Source organism: Tachypleus tridentatus, chromosome 3, assembly GCF_004210375.1.
Source record: "Tachypleus tridentatus isolate NWPU-2018 chromosome 3, ASM421037v1, whole genome shotgun sequence".
NCBI lineage: Eukaryota > Metazoa > Arthropoda > Merostomata > Xiphosura > Limulidae > Tachypleus > Tachypleus tridentatus.
Genome location: NC_134827.1, coordinates 101,863,912 through 101,886,339, shown reverse-complemented (window position 1 = coordinate 101,886,339; position 22,428 = coordinate 101,863,912). Strand labels below are relative to the sequence as shown.

At 35.3% G+C, this 22,428-nt stretch overlaps 1 protein-coding gene across 1 annotated transcript; it reads right to left on the bottom strand.

Moving 5' to 3' along the window:
* Positions 1 to 4,213: 4,213 nt before the first annotated feature.
* On the bottom strand, positions 4,214 to 20,676 carry LOC143247623 (uncharacterized). The gene is made up of 7 exons (XM_076495964.1): positions 20,449 to 20,676; positions 19,412 to 19,436; positions 14,967 to 15,015; positions 12,825 to 12,914; positions 10,395 to 10,473; positions 7,010 to 7,176; positions 4,214 to 6,790 (listed from the first exon to the last, which is right to left on the bottom strand). Exons 1-7 carry the CDS (start codon positions 20,543 to 20,545, stop codon positions 6,662 to 6,664), a joined length of 636 nt encoding a protein of 211 aa, XP_076352079.1. The 5' UTR covers positions 20,546 to 20,676; the 3' UTR covers positions 4,214 to 6,661.
* Between the last annotated feature and the right edge of the window lie 1,752 nt (positions 20,677 to 22,428).

Here is a 22,428-nt window from a genome sequence, read left to right as displayed (position 1 = left end):
TATAAATTATACATAAAAACTTATCGATATCACTTTACATATCAGCGCTTTGGTTGTGTAAACAACAACAACAATAATAATGTTTGTTGTTATGCGCACACCTATACCATGGGCCATTATGCACTGTCCATTGACATTATCGAAACGGATTTCTTTGAGTTATAAGCCCTAAGATTTATCATTGAGTCACTAGAAATAATAATAACAAAATAATTATTGAACCACACCAATATTTGCTTAAACAACATAAAAATATAAAAATAATCAATAGTTATTTTGCCATTTGTGACAAAATCTACTTGACTTAGTGCCGCACAATTCAGTTAGATTTGCTTGTTTGGACTACCTGTGCTGTGTCCACCATGGATATTGAAAATAGGATTTTAGCATTTTAAGCTTTCAGGATTAAAACAACTGGAGATAATTTATTGAATATTGTAGACCCGTGTTTTCTCAGGGGCACTATCTTCCCTTATAATAATAAAGTAAACTACATTGAATTACAGGAGATTTATCAGAAAGCGTATTATGAAGCGAAAAATGCTTTTATTACTTTTAGTGCGTTATGAAAAATGAAGAAACAACGGACAGTGTGTGACCGCGTGAAATAATCCTTATTCAGTACACAACAACAATAAAAAATAGTGTATTTGAAAAGGACGGCACCTTTACTGGAGATGGATATTAGAAATGTCAAGTAGAAGCTGGTGGAAATCTGTGAAGAATCTGTTCCACACTGAGAAAACATGATATACAAAACAACAGTGTTATTATTCTCAGGGTGCACGCATTACTCTTGTGTTTATTGGTCATTCCCATAGAAAAATAAAGTAATATTATCCATTTCTGAAAAGTATGTTCAACTTTACAAAAATATTTCACACAAGAAAAAAACGCGTGATACTCTAAGTGAATTATCTAGTGCAATAAGAAACTAGGGTGAAAGAAACTTAACTGATTTCTGTGTTTAAATTACATACATTTAAATGTATGGAAATTATTGAAAAATGCTATGTCAATTAAATAAGGTGTTAAAAGCTAGTAGTATGCTTGCATACTACAGACCCGTCCATTGGTCTTTTGAACTGTTAAATTGGTTAATTGCTATTATTTTAATTTATTAAAGAAAAATTTTCCACTAAAAGTATGAAAGAGAGTAAAAATCAATTATATTTTTTATTTTCATCAGTTACCTGGTATTACAAAGATTTTACTGATTGTTATCCAAACAGGGAAACTTTCAGTACGAAAAAGACAACTAAATTGAATACTAGTTTTTGTATAGATGAAAAGAAAGACTGAAAGGGAAGCATACCATAGCTATGCTACCTTTAGCTGAAATATTGCCTGCAAAAATTATATAGTTTTATGATAATTGACGGGTGTATGAAATTTAATTACAGGCTTTATAAGTGTACCATTTTCAGGTAAAACTTAAACAAACAGGTAATTTATGATGCCACAATAACAATAAATCCGTAATGATTTGTATCAAGCATGAATACGTTTAATATGTCCCAGAAGGAAAGAGTCTGATACAGTGTCGTTTCGTAGATTTAAATGCTTTATTTTTATGAACACAATCTTTTGGATGAAGGGAAACTCCAATAAGGGATGAATTGTAACTAGTACTGTTTCTCTCTCTCTCTTCATTTATTATAATAAATAATTGAAGCATTTGCCTTATGCTTAAAAAAATTACTGGACAACAAACGCTAAGAAAAATCAAATTATATTTAACATTGTTTACAATTTTGGGTTAAATTAATATTTCCATAATGCTCCCCCTCGCGTCAAACATGCTCGCCCTCACAGCCGTGGGGGCGTTATAATTTTACGATCAATTCCACTATTCGTTGATAAAAGAGTAGCCCAAGAGTTGGCGGTGGGTGGTGATGACTAGCTGCCTTCCCTCTAGTCTTACACTGCTAAATTAGGGACGGCCAGCACAGATAGCCCTCGAGTAGCTTTGTGCGAAATTCAAAAACAAACAAACAAAACCATAATGCTGCATTACCTACGTCATCATTAACGAAACTGTAAACCTGTTTTCTGATATTTCTAATAATCGATAAAATACTTGGAACAACAGGCTTGGTGAATTATGCAAAAAAGATAACAATCTCAAAAATATACGTACTTATGGTCAAACCAAAGGAAGAATTCTAAAGGCTAAATCAGCAATTTTCGAGGTTTCGTACATTCTGCTTGTCTATAATGTACCACTAAGTATAGAAACCTGTAGTAACTGCAGTTCTTAAAAAATGTACAAATAAATATATATTCATAAAACTATACTGCAGTGATATGGTTTATAATATCTGTATTTGATATTCAAATATTATAACTTAAGCTAAACTTATCTATAATATATATATAGAATATGAACATATCTTCACTCATTCACATGTTTCACCCACCGTTCAGTGACTTAGCGATATGTTTAAAGGCTTATAAAGCTGAAAAAGTCATTTTGATACATGCAAAGAGCAAAACACAGACAGTTTATTATTTAAATTTGCGGTTGACAATAACAAACTATAGAAACATTCATGTTTTTAACAGTTTTGTGAGGGAAACATTTTTATTCTCCCATTGTCGTTTTTTGATATTAAGTTCAAAGCTACACAAAGGGCTGTCTGTACTCTGCCCTCCATAGGTATCGAAACCTGGTTTCTAGCGGTGTAAATCCACAGACATACCAATGTGCCATTAGGGGCTCCCGTTGCTGCGATAAAACATGCTCAGCCTTCAACGGTATTAATTCTGCCATATAAACAGTTACACATACTCAGACACCTGAAACATGACAGTTACCACACATAACTAATCTGTTAAACGTTGATAACGTGTGGAAATAGAGATGTTGGAGACTCTGGTTTACCTGTTTTGATAATAGAAATTGATTAGTGGTACAGAAGACTTAGCATTCTGTTTGTTTGTTTGTTTGTTTTTTAATTTCGCGCAAAGCTACACGAAGGCTATTTGCGTTAGCCTTCCTTAAGACAAGAGGAAAGATAGCTAGTCATTACCATCCACCGCCAACTGTTGGGCTACTCTTTTACCAACGAATAGACACTCGACTCGTAATATGAGGGTCGCGCGTTCGAATCGCCGTCACACCAAACACGCTTGCCATTTTAGACTTAGGGACGTTATAATGTGACGTGGATTCGAACCCGCGACCTTCAAATTACGAGTCGAGTGCCTTAACAACCTGGCCATGCCGGGCGTATCATTCTGAAATATATAAACAAAGCTTAGAGTTTATAATATAACTCCAAGGAAAAACCACAACTACCAAAGTGAATCACTCTCTCTTTATGTGTTTCTGTCTGTCAGAAATCTTTTCCATGAGCCAAACAAGAACATTCCTTTTCACAATCAACAGTATTTTTACCACCCATTAGAAATGATATAACAATACCATTTATGTAAATTATTTATATTTTTAAACAACTATTTGTGTCAATATGTAAATTTCTTAGTCGATTTATTTTAAGTTAACTGTGTTTAGAAAATCCTATCAAACATACTATAGTATGGCTCAATACTTTATCTTTTAATCTGTTGACTGCCAAGTATTTCAGCTGCTACAATACAACTCTAATGCTTCTTCAATTTGTAACTTTTTCGTGACGACATTTTGGATCGAAAGTGAAACAATTTGTAAGTAGGTCAAATGCATGTGTGGTGCTGACGTCTAGCGTTGAAATTAGGTATTATTGAGAACGAATTAACTCGTCCGTGGCACTGTGTTACCGATCGGCTTGGACGAGTTGTCTCGTCTGCAGCACTGAACAGGTTAAACTGACTTCTACCTGAAGAACTCGTGTACGTGAAAAAACAAAAAGGAAGCAGCGTGTATTAATCCTAAGTACTTTATTAATATGAAATATGTTGTACTGAATAATATACAAATGGAAAAAGGGAAGTTTATTTTACATGATTATATTAAAATTGTCATCGTTAATAAGTACAACTGAATAAAGTTCATTTTCACAAAACGTAACGATACGTTTTTACATGCCAAGCTCAGTTGCGTAGCTAGGGTCTTCGGCGCCCATTGACAAAGTCAGTTTTCGCGCCCCTTCGTGACAAAATGTAAGCCATAATTCCTAATTACGTAACATCAATTTGGCGCCCCCACCCCCGATGCTGCGCCCAGGGACAGACGTACCCTCGTGCCCCCCCCCCCACAGCTACAAAAAAAACTCCTACCATAAACTTCCAGGAACACTTTGTTTTTCTGCTATCTACAAAACTATAAAGACATGTTCTAGGGGCGAAATTCTGTAAAGAATCTAGCAATCATACGTTGCTATAGTGACAGTGATATCCACGTTTGAATATTGTAACATATACACACAAATGATTTACATTGATTACTTCATATATTGAAAGTTGTTACAATTTTAAGAACTATTTGCATATGCTAATGCAGTGGAGCGTCGCCACAAATACAAAATATTGTACAATCATTAAAATAATTAGTAACTGCATATATAATTTAATGTGAATTACTGACCATTCGACAATGTTTTGACTTATGACATCTTGTTGGCAAAAAATTAAACGGATCATGCACTCACGACATAATCCCCTCTGAAGTCCAGACATGAAGAACCTTGAGAATCCATGGACATATACAAAAACTAAGTTGATCAAACATGTTTATTGAATTGTTGGAAGTAAAAAAGGTAATTTGTAACAATATTTCACAATATAAATTGATAAATGTCATGACTGCATAAAAGACATTGTAACGCTTTGTCTAAAGACCATAAAAATGCTAGTGTCTCATAAACTTTTTCGCTTTTCGTTTGTGTTTTTTGTCATTGTGTTTTGAACCATTAATAAATCCAGAATGTAGTTACCTTTACTTGTCTTTGTGACTTCTATATGTGTACCACTTGTGCGTTTCCACAGTTGTTCCCATTACTACTATATATGTATAGCGAAAGTAATATGCAGGCATACCTTGTGTCCGAAATTTTTGAATTTTTTATTTATCGAAAGGTGTGCGGTTTTCACATAGAGCATTGGTTTCAAAAGTCACTAAGTTTCTTTTACTCCAGCTGCTCATTGTTTTGGGTAATTCACCTGAAGTAACACTTTGTCTTCCTGAGGGATATATGACAGTACGTTTTAAAATTTTGTGTGAATGAAGATTATAATATTTTTCAATAGAAGGTCAAGTGATATCTTAAGGCTATAACCATCCATTATTTTTCAATGGGAGTGACCAACAGTGATACATATAGTGTACAGCTTGATAGAGATATCATTATAAAATTGTATATATGCTAATTATATGCTCTTTCAGTTAGCTTTCTCTATATCTCTCTCAAGCCTTCAGTTTGGTAAGTGAACTTTAAATTCTTTTTGAAAACAGTAATACTCTCTTAAGTTTAACAAGTACAGTTAGCTACTTAGTAATAAGCCACTTAATAATTTCTCAAACTTTAAAGACTTAACTTTCAACTAAAGGATCTTTCTTTCGTTTGGTGAACTTGCTTATCGCTGAGTGTTAGATAAAGACATTTTTCACTGTATAATTTACATTGTATTGTTGTGTCTAGTCTCTCTCTTTCTCAGGCACGGCTCCTGCTAAACCTTCCATGGTTCTGTGGATTCTATCTTGTCGCTCCTGAAGGAAATCAGTTATATACCTAGAGTGATCCATGTTAATTACGTTTTATTAAGGTCAGTTACTTTGGATTTTTTTTCTCTTTAATTTTCTTATATGACCCAGTATTTTAGCAGAAAAGAACTGTTTCCTATTTATAAAAACAAGTTTGAACTATAGGATAAAATATTGCTAAGAGTTTAACAAACTGTGTGGCTAACCAGTTAATTATAATAGAACTAACTGATGTGTCAGTTCAACGCACAGAGAAGACATAAAAGAACCAGGTTCAAACGCTGGTCTCTTTATGTTTCTTTCCTGGTTGCCTTAAGAGTGTCTTCTATTTGTAGAAATTATCAGAATATCACGAGGAACTCAAGGGGATGAAGTAACATAAGAACCAAAACGGAAGATGTCCCCCATATGTCACTTCCTGCTGTGCTCTAAGGATGCCTCTGAAATTTGGTAGAGATAAATGGAAAAGCGCAGGGGATACACAAGAGCTCCCGTGGGATGACGTAAATAGGTCAGACCAAACGCTACCTGTCATCAGAAAATTAAAAACTATACTTATTTGTTATTAATTTTGATTAACAAAGACACGCATTCTCGGCCCTGCTAGCGAATATTTACAATGCATAAATTAATAACGTTTCGATTATTAATCTTTTATATTAATAAATTAACAAGTTTTTACAATTCTGAAAGAATAAATGAGTAGAAAAGTAGGTATTACTACCAAGATAAATATTTCAAGTAGTTAAAAACATTCAAGAGTAAAATAATTTTCCTCACTCAAACAGAAGTTTTGGTAAATAAATGCCGTGATGGTAGCATATAATGTAATAATAATTTATCACAACACAAAAGAAATCTTCACAGTTTTTCTCTCTTTTTAAAAAAAATTATAAACATAAAAACAGTAATAAAAATTGAAATACTGCGTGAGATCTAAAAGACGTAATGAGATATTTTTAACGCACTTTTACAAAAGTGAATATTAATCTCTTATAGAGTGCGCTGATAGAAAAGTCACGTGACGTGGCTGGGTCGTCTTGAAGTGCTTTCGACTGAATCGTCTGATACCAGAGCCTTGACAATGAAGGAGTCAGCCTTGAACCCGCTGCAAAACTCTTTACAACTTATCTTTCCGTCCCGGTCCTGAAATAACAAGCAATAAGATGATTTAAATAATTGTATTACAATATTTTAAATTCAGCCATTTTAAATTTTTTGCGCTAATTTTGAATGAAGGAATTGTTTTTATCTTCAGATTTCATACAAGCTGAAACAGGAAATAAACGATAACGAAATTCTTGCCTATTTATAAATAGTACACTATTTAGTTTAAGAAACCTACGTTTAATCCTGCTTAATTACCTTGTCTAATTTCACAAATAACTGGTTTACTCGTTGTTCTGCTGCATATCTGGCATCCAAAGAGTTAGAAAATTTCCCGTGTAACCGATAGATGGCGGTAACGATGTCAAGCATTTCCATGTGGCTCACAAAGCCATCGTTATTCAAATCGTAGAGTTTAAATGCCCCTGTCAAAGCAAATAATTTATTAACGATTCTATTTTTTTTATAGTTATTTTATCAGAAAACCTGAGTACATAACCAACCTCAAAAATATACTTATCTCGTACAATTTCTAAACACGTGTGACTGTATTCGAATAATCAGTGTTACCTCCAACCCGTGATGACGAGAAAACCCACTTGTGGAGAAAAATATATATATTTCGACCTTCTTCGGTCATCGTCAGGTTCGCAAAGGTTGTTCGCTCCTCTAAATAAAATTTTTCTCAACCCAAACCAGCCGTTTTTACATATATAGTGTTACTTCTAGCTTTTAACAGAAATAGTCGAAAATAAATGAGTAATAGCGTTGTGCCCATAGACCCAAAACGTTTTCCTTCATTGCTTTAAGAATTCCAATTCCATATATAAGCATTTTATTAAATATATCAAAAATATTATTTGTCTGTATTGGAAACCAATAATTTAATCAAAATAACCGTGGAAATTAAATAATATGAAAAGTAAAATGTATCAAATTATTATTGTTTGTATGGTTATTATTATAAGCTCACTCTTAATAACAAAAACATTTGGTTTTCTAGCTGTGCCTCCAAATAAACTTAGCTGTAGGACACCAGTAGCAACAAACATTCAAATCTCATACACGAATATATGAAGTACTTTTACACCTTTAACCTTCTCGATATCCACACAAATATTAAACTCGTCATTTTACTGAACATATTAAGCACAGCTGTTCACTTGATATACATAAAAAACTCAACCCACAATCTCTGAACCGCGTGTTTGAAACCTGCCTTTTCAGACGTGAGAATGTAATTATGTGACTGTCAATCCTGCCATACGTTAGCATTGGGTCATGTTGACTAGTTGCTATCGTTTTAGTCTATCTCTTCTAAATTAAGGATGGCTATTGCAAATAGCCCTCGACTAACTTTGCACAAAATTCAACAAACAAACAAGTTATAAATACATACACTGCTGGTTAAAATCGTAAGGCCAATGAACACAAAAAAAAAAAATGCATTTTGCGTGGTTAGACTCAACCACTTATTTCAGTAGAGCTTCGAAAGATGAAAATAAGAAAAGGGAAAATAGAAATAAAAAACGTTTTTAGCATTTAATAGGGAAAATGTGAACACTATGAAATTAGCCTAAATACCAGCTGGTCAAAAGACCATACTGAAACGAAGTGTTAATCGGTAAATATTTAATCATTTGTGTTCAAGCATTAGCGTTGTCAACATCTCCCACTGATATCTCCTGTGTTACATTGAGTAAAAACATGGTAAAGGCTAAAAGGCTGACAGTGTTTGAACGTGACAGAATTGTCGAGCTGCAAAAGCAAGGTCTTTCTCAACTTACCATCACTGGTGAGATTGGGCGCAGCAAAACTGCTGTTGCAGATTTCTTAAAAGACACGGAACGAGAATTTCCGTTGACAGGAGGATTCAACGGGTTGTCAGCAAGACACCAGCCAATCGTCGAACCAGATTAAGGCCCTTACGGACGCAAAATGCAGCTCAAAAATAATAAGACGGCATCTTCGAGAGAAAGGCTTTAAAAACCGTAAACGTCTTCAAAGGCCACGTCTCCTTCCACACCATGAAACAACTTGGTTAAACTTTGCTGAGAAGCACCAAACATGGGACGTAGAAAAATGGAAGAAGGTTATATTCTTTGATCAGAAAAAATTTAACCTAGATGGTCCAGATGGCAAGAGAAGTGTATAGAAATGGACGTCAATTCCAAACAGTACTTGATCTTTGTGAAGCTATCGCCACCACTTGGAATAACATTCCTGCCAGCCTTCTGCAAATGCTTATATCGACCATGCCAAAGCGAATGTTTGATGTTATTCGCAATGATAGCCGTGCAACTCACTACTGAGACCTCTTGTTGGGCATTTCCTACCCTGTTTAGGACTTCTTTTTGGTATGGTCTTAAACTTTTGACCAGCTAGTATTTAGGCTAATTTCATAGTGTTCACATTTTCCCTATTAAATGCTAAAAATGTTTTTTTTATTTTCATCTATCAAAGCTCTACTCAAATAAGTGGTTGAGTCTAACAACGCAAAATGCATATTTTTTTCTTCATGTTCATTGGCCTTAAGATTTTGGCCAGTAGTGTATCTCCACTTGAAAGTACTTCGGGAAGAAGAAATCACGCTTAAATAATTATTGCTTGTTTGTTTTAGAAATTCGCGCAAAGCCACACGAGGGCCATCTGCGCCAGCTGTCCCTAATTTAGCAGTGTAAGGCTAAAGGGAAGGAAGCTAGTCATCACCACCTACCGCCAACTCTTGGGCTACTCTTTCACCAACGAATAGTGGGATTGACCGTAACATTATAACGCCCCAACGGCTTAAAAAGCGAGCACATTTGGTGTGACGGGGATTCGAACCCGCGACTCTCGGATTACAAGTCGAGCGCCTTAACCATCGGGCAAGTAATTATTACTGTTTGTTTTTGCAATAAACTTCACAAAGAGCTATATATCCATACCCGTCCTTAGATTTGAACTTGTACATTGCTAATTAACAGCACATACACCCTTCTTTTGGGCTTTCTCGTCTGACCGAACTGCGGAATTTGATCTTCACTATTATAAAAGAATCACCTCTCCCAGAATGAACTAGTGACTTACGTCAGTTGGTCATTCTACAAGTAAAGAACAGAGAAGACATAATTTCAAGGCATTGCTAAATGTCCACATAGTTTATCTACTCAGAGATATTATATATCATACAAACCAATGGTTCTCCAGCGACACTTACCTTGGAGAGTCGAACAATACCAAAGCAGACCAACATACGGTAATTTGTAAATACGACATAAATTATCCATGATTAAAAACTGCTGTGTTTTTTTTAAATATTCTAAGCCTACGTGCGTGTCCTACTGCATGGGATAATTGTTTTTGAAAATTTCCAGTGAGCCTGCCTGAAAGAAACAAAATAAATTCACGGTATGCTTCGTAACTACAATAATACCAAGCATATCTTTCTTCATGTATGACGTGTGTCTTTTCTTATCGCAAACCCACATTGGGCTCTCTAAGAAACCCATCGAGGAGGATCGAACCCCTGATTGGAGCGTTGTAAATCCGTAGACATATCGATGTACTAGCTGGGGGACTTCACGTAGGGAAGCTGCAACTTTTTAACTTTCATTATGACAGAAACAACAGCAAAAGTGAACTTTCATACAATTGTACTTACAGTTCAGTTTATCATCAATAGAGCCGTGTGTTGAAACTGAAATGGCAGAGATGAATTCTTTGAATGTGACGACTCCATCCTGAAAATTAAAAGAAACCATTAAGATCGTGTCTACTGATTTAGTCTTAGCTCTACCTCGTTTATAAATACCCAACTTTCCGAGTGCCAGGTTGAATTATATAGCTATGTAAGTAGTAAACGTTTCCGCATTTTTTTTTAATCAATCAACATTTAACCTGACACAGTTATTGTTATTTTGAATTAAGCACAAAGCTATACAATGGGCTATCTATGCTCTGCCCACCACGGATATCGAACACCGGTTTTTAGCGTTGTAAGTCCGCAGACATACCGCTGAGCCACTGGGGGCAACTTGACACACTACAGGATGACACGAGAAAGGTCCTGAGGGAGATTGACCCCCATGAAATTTTATATTGATTTAATTATTGAAAACAGTAGGTTTGTCTTTTCAGTACTGGTACCTTTATATGTTTTATTACATTTTAATGTTTATTATGTTAAGGAAAACACAGAAGCACAATTTTTTACCCTTTGCTACAAGCGAGTTTCTATTTCACCTGTTCAATGAACAGGTACTCTAGCTAGTGCATAATTAAAACAAAAGAGGGCGTGTTTAAACTTCCATTATTCTTCTAAAAATTAAGCTGGTAAATTCTGGAGGGTCTGAAAGATTCACGAACCAGAGTTTGGGAGCCATTAATTTAATAGTTTAATTTTTAGTGCTGAATGACAGAATCTACTACGTAATTAATGAAAACATGAGTAGGTTTTGTAATAAGTCCTAATTAGTTGAGCATCTTTCAAAAATGTCTTTAACGTTAAAACCTACTTTATAAATATGGACAGTGAGAAAATCATCTCCATTATTTAACGTTTTCACTAAATAGTAAAACAAAACAAAACAATACAACAGTTTATGTATGTATGTTTTTCTCATAGCAAAGCAACATCAGGCTATCTGCCAAGTTCACCGCGGGGAGTCGAGCACCTGACTTTAGCGTTGTAAATCCTGACTTTTCGCCGTACCAGCGGGGGACAAAGTTGTAGTTAAGAAACTGCTAAAATACCAACAAAATCAAGATTTAAAATGCAAGTTTTTAAAAACTTCACTCAGAAAGTTGACTAAAAACATGCCGTACGAAAACATTAAAAAAAATACAGTTTACAGTGACAGAACAGTTTACAATATACGTCAGCAGAACAGTTTACAATCTACAGCCACATGGATGAAACCTTTCTGAAACCTGAGGAGAGACCTTATATTTCAGTAGCTCTTGTATGCAAGACCGAAGCAGGGACGTAAAACCGGAACTAAAACAAAAGAAATGGTTACGACAACAACAACAAAACATGAAACATACAAAAGTGACGTCAGGTTTCTCAAGGTACTTTTACATAACAAACGAAAGTCGGGCACATATTCTACAAATGAACTTCCTGTCAACAGAGGTGTGAATGTTACTTCGAAAACTGCAAAATGCAAATTAACACAAAATGGGTTTAACTGCTGTGTAGCTGCTAAAAACAACAACACTCTGTCAATGAGAAATAATCAAACAGAAGGATTAACCAGAAACAATGAAGAGAAAAGGTGGATACATATTGTACTTTAGGGGTTTATAAGCCATTTTTAGTTTACTGTATAACATCCTATATCAAGTTAGGAATCTAAATAACATTATTATTACACTTCTTCTGCTTCGATATTCAATAATATACTGCAGACCAAACTGTTTAATGATTATATTACAAATTACCTTTTACCAAAGATAAAATTAAAAATGTAATCTCTGATGTAGATAATATACACTCGTTAATATAAGAATAGAACTTCGAACTGGACAACAAACAGCAATACGTTGTTTGAAGGCAGAGACACAACACTGATGTGAAGCGTAATTACTATATCTCAACCAACAATGTCGATGATCCACCCAACATTTGAAGGCACCCTGACTGCTGGCAGTACAGGCGGGTTCTGACTCGTTATTGTAATCGTCTCAAGAAAACAACCATGGACAATTTGACCTGCACGAAACCCTATATGAATGTTCTGGGGGTTGTATAAACTTAGGTTAAAATTAAGAAAGTCAAACGGCGACCAGAACAAGTTGGTCGAATCGTGGTCATTAACAGAAATCATTCAGAATAATATTGTCCAATCCTACATTTAAGAGCTTATAGTAATATTTTCTTATGGAAGCAAAGTGTAAAGCGTAAAGCCCACGAACAAAATCATAATTTACCGCGCAACATTTTCGCTTTTCTTTTGAGTATCTTTCTGAGATAACGCCTTCCACGATCTTGTTGTTACTACGTGTTAATTACGACTTTTGTGTTTGTATTGATTCTGTTTTTCCATAATTATTTTCATTACATAAATATATCCTTAGTTTCGTACATTACCTTGTTGGCATCGAACACGTTAAACATATAGTCAACAAATCGGGACGCATTTTGAGTCGGATAGAACTGTCCATAGATACTTCTGAAAACCTGGAAAATTAAAATAATAAATATGTAGTTCTTCTCGCCTGTGAATATAGAGCTTCAAGTCTTGTTTCAATATCATTTTTGTACAAGTTTCGTTTGTTTTAAAACTATTACTTTCATCACATTTTCATTTTGTTCCCACATTACATTGAATCCATTCGTTGTAATCATATACAATAATATTAAAAAAAGAATTAATATTATTTGTCTGCTCTAGCCTGATGGTAAAGGGACCAATGACTCCTAATCTACGTGTTGTGGGTTCGAATCTCCCTCACCGAACGTGCTCGCCCTTTCAGTCGTGGAGGCGCTATAAAGTTGAGGTCAATCCCACTATTCGTTGGTAAGATAACTCCAAGAGTTACCGGAAAGTGATGTTGATGAATGTCTTGTCTCTTGTCTATCAGTGCTAAATTAGGGACAGCTAGCGTAGGTAATGCTGGAGCAGCTTTGCGAGAAATTCAAAACCAAACTATTTCGTGCGAATGTCCCTGAAGAGGGAAACAAAATCAGTGTTTAAACTCACGTCTCCACATTAAGGTTTCATGTCTTGATTTCATGAATGTCTCTATGGCGTTTGACAGTTTAATACACACAGTAAAGGAAGAGGTCTGAACTAAACCTGCTGCTTACACAAGAACTAAACTCTGATGCAGCCGGTTGGCTGTACAAGGTAAAAACTGTATCAACAAATAATATATTTTCAATGAAACACATTTAAACTACCCAGTATGTTGTAACTAGTGTGACTTTATGTATAAGTACAGAAGTTTAAAAGTGACGACACGTGAAATGTACACTAAACAATATTTTTAATCTCAGCAGGAGAATGGAGAATTCTCGTCCTCAGACACCAGACAAATGATAATTTGTTTTCGGAATATACCAGTAGAAGTATACTGAAGTCATAATTTGAATATAATATGTTGATTACTGGCTTTTTCCCGTTTGTTTGTTTTGAATTTCACGAAAAGCTACACGAGGGCTATCTGCGCTATCTGTCCCTAATTTAGCAGTGTAAGACTAGAGGGAAGGCAGCTAGTCATCACCGCCCACCACCAACTCTTGGGCTATTTATTTACCAACGAATAGTGGGATTCACCGTCACATTATAACGCCCCCACGGCTGAAAAAGCGAGCATGTATGGTGCGACGGAGATTCGAACCTGCGACTCTCAGATTACGAGTCGAACGCCTTAATCCACCTGGCCATGACGTGCCTTTTGTTCCAAAGTGCTACTTTGTCATCTCTGCGTTATCACATATTTTACCAAAAGTATAACATCCAATGGCAACTACGAGCATAATGCGCGCTCCCTCTCATACATGCCTGAATGTCACCTCCCCGACTAACACTGTAAGCATACGAATCCTGTATCAATATAATAGAAAGGTGGCGAAATACTGTTAACATTTGGAATGAAGTACTTTATAGCACAAGTGGAACTGGGTCGTGTACTCAACTGGCAATGTAAAGAACTGTATAAGCTAATGAGTTGAGACGGCTTTAATGTACTGTGAAAAACCAGTAGCTGAACAATATGATAATAATAAACAACGAAACCGTTGTTTGAAAATTTCACTCAAACCTACGTTCAGCCGTCCTTTGTTCTGAACTCATATACTAGAGGGAAGGGAGATAGGTAGTGAACACTACTCGTTGCAAACTCTTGAGACACTAATGTCTGATTACAATAGCGAGTTTGATTTTCACACCTATAACGCACTAACAGCATCAATTTTGAAGCGCGTTCTTTGCAGCAAGATATCACAAACCCTCAAGTCTATAGACCGGGAACGCTGACCATTAGGTTCATACACAACACACTTCTAACGTTTTTACACAGATTATCTGTTGAGAAGAAAAGATACTGTTGATAGTAGTTGTCTATAACCACTAACAATGACTTTGGCATCTGAACATTTATATTTCATCTTATATCACATTGAATGTACACTTTTGACATGTGTTCTGTTTAAGAGTAAATTTTTTTTAAGAAAAAATATAATTTTTGGTAGTTCTTTCCTTAAGCGTTACTCAAAAGAGAATCTTACCTCTTTTGACATGTGTCCATCAGGACAATCTTGGATGAAATCCTGATACCTGTGAAAGAAAAACAAACCAATAAAAACATGTTTGGAAATCCTATAAGAACATAAAATGTTTCAAAAGTAAATCGTGTTATTCTTTGAAAAACAAACACATAATAATTAACCTCACTTCGTTACTGTTATTCTTTGAAAAACAAACACATAATAATTAACCTCACTTCGTTACTGTTATTCTTTGAAAAACAAACACATAATAATTAACCTTACTTCGTTACTGCTGCTAACTACAGGTTTTTGTTCTAAATATTCTATGAATGGATAAAGCGACCAGTTTGGTTTATTTACTATTCCAAAACGTGATTAGGCCAACAGTTACACCTAGCCATCTAGCATAAGAGGAATCCATGTAAGAATAAGATGGATACAAAAACTCCATCTGAAAACAGCATGGCGCTCCAATAATAATGAAACCAGAGATCTGCCACCTAGGGATGGAATGTTCCAGTTATAACGAACACTTATCACCTAAGAAAAGAACGTGTCTTCAGTTATAACAAGCAGTAAAAAAATTAACCATTTGAGAACTTGATGATCCCTTAGTCGTAAAAAAATAGATAATTGACTTACTTCGCTCAATAGAACGAAAGAAAGAGAAATCTATATCAAAGAATAATACAAGTCTAGACTCCAAAATTAACATTCTATTTTAAAGATGCATTATGAACTATCTCAAGGACGGGTGTCACGATTTTTGGGCCAACGAAAACAGTATTAAAATTGGTGGAAACAAAACTATTCTTCAGATTCTGAAAGATCTGTTTGGTCTCAAAAGTTAATATTAAAAACTCATAAATTCGTGTATTCAGAAGTTATGAAAATGCTATTTTACGGTGGGTTACTAATAAGTGAAATTCACCGCTGAGCAAATGTTTTAGTTAACGTTCATTATGTGTACGGTTTATATATCTTAAGAAACTTTTGTTATTCGACTTGCAAGTTTCACTAAATCAACATCAGTCATTCTTAATCGATTTAACCTGTTGACTGCCAAGTATTTCAGTTGCTACAATGCAACTCTAATGCTTCTTCATTTTGTAACCTTTTTCGTGACGCCATTTTGGATCGAAAGTGAAACAATTTGTAGGTAGGTCAAATGCATGTGTGGTGCTGACATCTAGCGTTGAAGTTAGGTATTATTGAGAACGAATTAACTCGTCCGTGGCACTGTGTTACCGATCGGCTTGGATGAGTTATATCATCTACGGCACTGAACAGGTTAATATAATATAACAGGTTAAAATAATGAATTTTAAAAGTAATTCATTAATTACGTTTTGAAACTTTATTTTTTCACTTTCATACCATGAAGTATATTTAATTTCATGGAAAATACTTACAAACAGCTTACATGTTGTTTTAGTGCAAAATCTCCAAAACTGGCTATCTAGATATTCTCAACGCAATGATCAAACCCTAAATATGGGCGTTATAAATCATAAGTTTACTGCCGAGCCACCAGGGGCAATTTGTAAGTAATAATTAAAATGTAATTTATTATTTATGTTTATTTTTACTTAAGTTTATGTTTTGTGTCAACTGTATTATCCTTACTTAAGGCTCTTTATATTCCCGACTACTTATGGCAACACAGATAAATCTACTACAGACTGTCTCTCCTACAGAAAATACATAGAAGGTGGTGAAGTACCTGTCTGGGTAGCTATTCATTATGGTGAAAAACTGCTCTTCATATACTCTAAGAAAACGTTAATGACACCTCCTACAGGCGTCATATTGGTTTGTTGTTTGTTTTGAATTTCGCGCAAAGCTACTCAAGGGCTATCTGCGCTAGCCGTCTCTAATTTAGCAGTGTAAGACAAGAGGAAAGGCAGCTAGTCATTACCACTCACCGCCATCTCTTGGGCCACTCTTTTATCAGCGAATAGTGGGATCGACCGTCACATTATAACGCCCCCATGGCTGAAAGGGGGAGCATGTTTGGTGCGACAGGGATTCGAACCCGCGACCCTCAGATTACGAGTCGAACACCTTAACCCACCTGGCCACATCATATTGGAAACGATATTTCTGTCATATGCTAGGGCAAGGTTTGGTAATAACTTTGTTTTCCAGGTTGACAATGCCACTGCCTACAGTGTGCATATTGTACAGGATTATCTCAAGCAGAAAGATGTTACCAGACTGCCATGTCCAGCAAAGTCTCCAGATTGTTAATCCCATTGAAAACTCTTTGGGCCGGAAAATTTCTAACACGACCCTAAACCAGCTACTGTAACTGAGTTTCAGCGCTTTCTGGTAACAAATTGGGATTATATCAAGATGGATTACATCAATAATCTCGTGGACGTCATGTCACGTGACCTTGCTGAGATATTAGAGTAGGAGGAGGACCAACCAAGTACTGAATGTTTAATATGAACTGGTATAAGGCTATAGACGCTATTTATAATAATTTGGTGTTATATTTTGTCATTATATATGTTTTGGTAAGGTTTTGTTGTAATAGCTGAAATACACATCTTTCTTGAGGTGTTTGACAAAATTCTTTGCTGTTCTTATGAATTGGTGTCAAGAGACACCTGTGTCATTATACAACTTACATATCCAAATGTTTAATACAACTTACATTTCACACTCGCTAAGTGTATTTGTATTCCAAATTAATAATAATGATATAATTGATTACAAAATATGCAAATCTTTTGGTCAAGACTGTATGTGGGTAAGCCAAGTTAGATGTTTACGTATACATACATTTTTCTGACAACCCTAAAACTGGGAATTCTTAGTAGATTTCGTAAATTAGTGTTGTTGTTTTTTGAAAGTCATGTTTCCTCTGGTCTTAGTTAGAAGCCCCTAGTGGCACACTGCTAAAATCCTGGTTTCGATACACGTAGTAGTGGGCAGAGCACAGATAGCCTATTGTGTAGCTTTGTGCTTAGTTCTAAACAAACAAACAAACTTAGTTACAAGTGCAAGACTGGAATACGTCACGTTTACATAAAATACATTGTGCGTGCAATCATGATGGGACTTCTGCAGGAGACCGGAAATAGAAGTTGTCCATAAAAGGTTAAATCTCCTGAAAGGAGGGAAAGGAAATATATGAAGCGGAAGCAATGGTAAGGATAAGATAGTTTGTTATTATCATGTGATTGAAAGAGTTAGATACGATTGGCCAAGTTTGGTTTGGAATTTCGCGTAAAGTTACACGAGGGCCGTCTGCGCTACCCGTCCCTGACGTAGCAGTGAAGAGCTAGATGGAAAGCAGCCAGTCATCATCACCCATCGCTAACCTTTGGTCTGCTCTTTTACCAAAGAATATTGGGATGGACTGTGACATTATAACACCCTCACATATGAAAGGGCGATCATACTTGTTGAAGGGAGGATTCGAACTCGCGAACCTCTAATTACGAGTAGAGTGCCCAAGCCACCTGGTTATGAAAGTCACCTGAGTAAAATATGTTATTCAACTCATTATAGGTACATTGCTTGCTTGCTTGCTTGTTTTGGAATTTCGCACAAAGCTACTCGAGGGCTATCTGTGCTAGCCGTCCCTAATTTAGCAGTGTAAGACTAGAGGGAAGGCAGCTAGTCATCACCACCCACCGCCAACTCTTGGGCTACTCTTTTACACCCCCACGGCTGGGAGGGGAAGCATGCATTATAGGTACAACACAGTACCTTGAGAACAATAAGTTTTTTAGTTAAGGGTTAATAAATTTCATAAGAAACAGATGAAGAACATTTGTTGCTGTTTCTACGAAATGCGCAGCATTCTAGATTTCGCGAAAATACTAAAAAATCGTTATTGTAGTGCAAATCGAGATCAAAGTGTAATGTCTCTGAGCAAAATTAGTGCTGCTTTGGGATGCTTTTCATCAACATCAAAACAGGACATTGGGGTGTAGGGGGTTCGCTGTGTGTGTGCGTTTTTTGTTTGTTTGTTTTTAATAAAAGAATTGGTTCTAAACTTAAATTTTACGTTTTATATGAGAATATGATCTAGAGAATTCTCTCATGTTTAAAGTTGTCAACAAACACGTTAATTTCTGTACGATATTTTGAGGACTTTAGGGTTAAGTAAATTCGAAAAACCTCATTAAACTGACGGTTTTTATCATAACGTTTGGAAGTTTTGTTTCTGTGGTCCTGGAAGAAGCCAATATAAAATGAATAAATACATTGAAGAATGTTTTGAAAAGCCATAACAGTCTCAGTCGGGATTATTATCGTACTATGGATGCATCATAAGAGAAACAGTCAGATCTTACTATTAGACTAGAAAAGAGAAAACAAAGAGTTGGCGGTGGATGCCTCTAGTCTGTCATCTCAAAATTAGGGACAATTACACACACATAACACTTATTTATGCTTTCACATCTTTATAAACTGAAATTTTGTATGAAGTTTCAAGAACTTACCACTTGCGAATCTGTTTTCCTTCATCTGAAAGAGAAAATACAACAAGATAACAAAAGGAAATACTATCTTACATGCATATGATATAAAATATTATTAACAGTGTATTTGAAAAAACACTTTCCACGTAACTGAAACTGCAAAAAACAACAGCGCAAAAAACGGTTTTTAATACGTCATTATTTTTAAAAACTCTGAGTAAGTTATCTATTGCAAGTTATGGAAAAAAGACATTCAAGTGTGGCTCTGACTTCTGTTATAATTACGTTAAAATATATTTTCTTTCCATTTTTTTTAAATAATTAGACCAGACGTATCCATTGTAAGGAATAGAACAAAAGGCTTAACAGTGTAACATTATTGTAGTTAACTATCACAACTTAACAATCTACTTTTCTGTGCTTATGGTTTTCGGATATCAATTTTAAAACGTCTAATGAATTAAGTTACAAGTACAAAAGAGCTAAAATAAGGTAATTTGAAACGAATGAAAAGAAAACAACAACTACAATGTGAATTATTTAAAACGTTGGAACATTATATTTACTTTAGTGAAATATTTTGAATCTTATAAAGAAGATACAGGGATCGGCATAGCCTAATAATTAGTTTACTCGAACTGTGAATTCGCAAAAACGCGTTCCGCACTTTGGGTCCATGGATACCTGACAAGATAAACGGTCAAACCCAAACCACTATTAAATTAGAATAGTCTAAGGACTGGCAGCGAGAGCTGTTGACTAGCTGTCCTTTCTTTGGTCTATCAATTTAGGGTTTGTGCGAAAGTTATGCAGAACAAAAACCAAAAAGAACGTGTATATTGTAGTGTTTATTAAGCGCAAAAATTTGTTATTTGTTTACCCTTTTATAGTAAGGCGGGTCTTTTCAGTACTTGCTCTAAAGCTATTGTTTTACAATTTTTTTTGTAAAATTGCGCCATCTTGTTGATGTATCGAGAGGTCCTCATATTTTAAAGTAAACTACTTCGATATGATAAAGTTTTCATGTCATCATAACAACCACCAGCTGCACCACTTACAGTGAGTACTGGACTTCAGCTCTTGCAATTCCTTCTTACTCAGTTTACAGACATTTCTTCTTTTGCTCCTGAAAAGGAGAGAAGCTGCCGTCCCCATAATGCTTACATTCCAATAACGGTTGAGTTGCTCAAGACAAACAAATAATTAACCGGATGCGACCTTTTCTTCACCCTTATTAGTCAGGAAGGGAACGTGACACAATCCTTTCAACTTCTAACCAACCCGATCTTGTGCTACCTCTCTCAACGCCCTCTATAAACATTCCGTTGCCGTGGTAACGTATGAACGCAAGTCATTTTTTTGTGTTTTTGATACGTACTTTGCGGCTTCTATAAACGTAGAATCAAATATTGTCGCAACCGACAAAAACAGACAGATATTCCGAAAAAAGTTCCCGCCACTAGTATTGACGTTTGTTTTGTTTCTTTAGTGATAATAATGTTGATCATACTATTATACCGAGAATTTTGATATAACCTCTCAAAATATCAGAGCGTTTTAATTAATTTAACAATGATATAAGACTCTGGAATTATTATAAATATAGCTCTAAATATTTTCGTCTTATTTCCAGAATATTATATTACACACATGCTTACGTTCATGTCATATAATGCACATTAGGCCTACGTGTATAACTACTTTTACGTTCAGAATACCGTCCCTTTGGAGTATCGAGTTACAACAGTAAGCAGGATTAAGTGTTGGTTGATACAATAATTTGGTTAGTTTATTGTTGCAGGCAGAGCTGTAACAATAAATGGGTTGGTTACTCAAGATTTCTCAATCTGTCAGTATTTCAAAAACAAAAGAAAAATGTAAACAATAATTTTAAAAAATGTATTGGACGGTTGGTTGGTTATTGTTAAGCAAAAAACTATACAATGGGCTACCTGTACTATGCCTACCACAACAATTGAAACCTGATTTTTTGTGTAAGAGACCTCGGGTTTACTGCTTAGCCACTGAAGCATACTGAGCGGAAAAGAACATTTATAACAGAGACAATAACCTATTTAGGTAGGGACTAGAAAGGGCTCATTCCCAGGGCCCACTGACAATTTCACTCTATGTAAAATTGCATGGGCTGTAAGGCCCACAAAAATTATTAGCCCCTGGGCTCATACAATCTTACTTCCACCACTGGATACAGATCTGGAGGTATCTCTTGTTACTTAAAACTCAACTGTTAGGTTAAGAACTAATTATTGTTTCTTTTCCCATAAAGCTGCTCTAGGACTAACTGGGCTAGCCATCCCTAACTTAGACGTTATATACCACAAGAGTTGACGACTACGTTTAGCACTATTTGACGTAGACGTTACGTACGATAAGAGCTGATGAGTACGTTAGCACTACGTGACGTAGACGTTACGCACCACAAGAGCTAATGACCACGTTAGCACTACGTAACGTAGATGTTATGCACCACAAGAGCTAATGACCATGTTAGCACTGTGTAACATGCACTGGTTTATAATATTATAAAAACGAAGTGGTGACACTGAATTTAATATTTTTTAAATATTGTTATTAATTTTCGGACATCTAATGTAGTGGCGTAAAGAATGAACAAATCAAAATATTTGTTATAAATATCCTGGAGGAATTGAAACGCTACAATTTAGTATTCGATCCCTGTGTTGCACACAGCACAGGTAGCAGAATGTGCAGTTTTGCGCATAAGTGAAAGAAACATTTATTATAAAATCTCTACTTAAAGTTTAATCAATTAATTTTTGTGATCAGGTTTCGAAACATTACTTCTATTATCTTCTCTCAGTTGTTAAATAACAATGAAAACGTAAGTTAATTAATTTAGAAATTACTCGAGGTAAATAATTCACAGTGAAACCAAAGTATACATGACTGGCCATGTCGTAGTTCTTGGTAATTGAGTTACTAAAATAAAGAAAATTACCGTAGTCAACTGGTCGAAATAAATGACCTGATTCATAAAAAGCATCTAATTTAAACGT

Coding starts and splice junctions, on each gene's coding strand:
- LOC143247623 (XM_076495964.1), bottom strand. CDS start 20,545: ATGGGGACGGCAGCTTCTCTCCTTTTCAGGAGCAAAAGAAGAAATGTC. Junction 12,915..14,966: donor ATGGACACATGTCAAAAGAG/GTAAGATTCTCT, acceptor TTAATTTTCCAG/GTTTTCAGAAGTATCTATGG. Junction 6,791..7,009: donor TATTTGTGAAATTAGACAAG/GTAATTAAGCAG, acceptor TTGTTATTTCAG/GACCGGGACGGAAAGATAAG.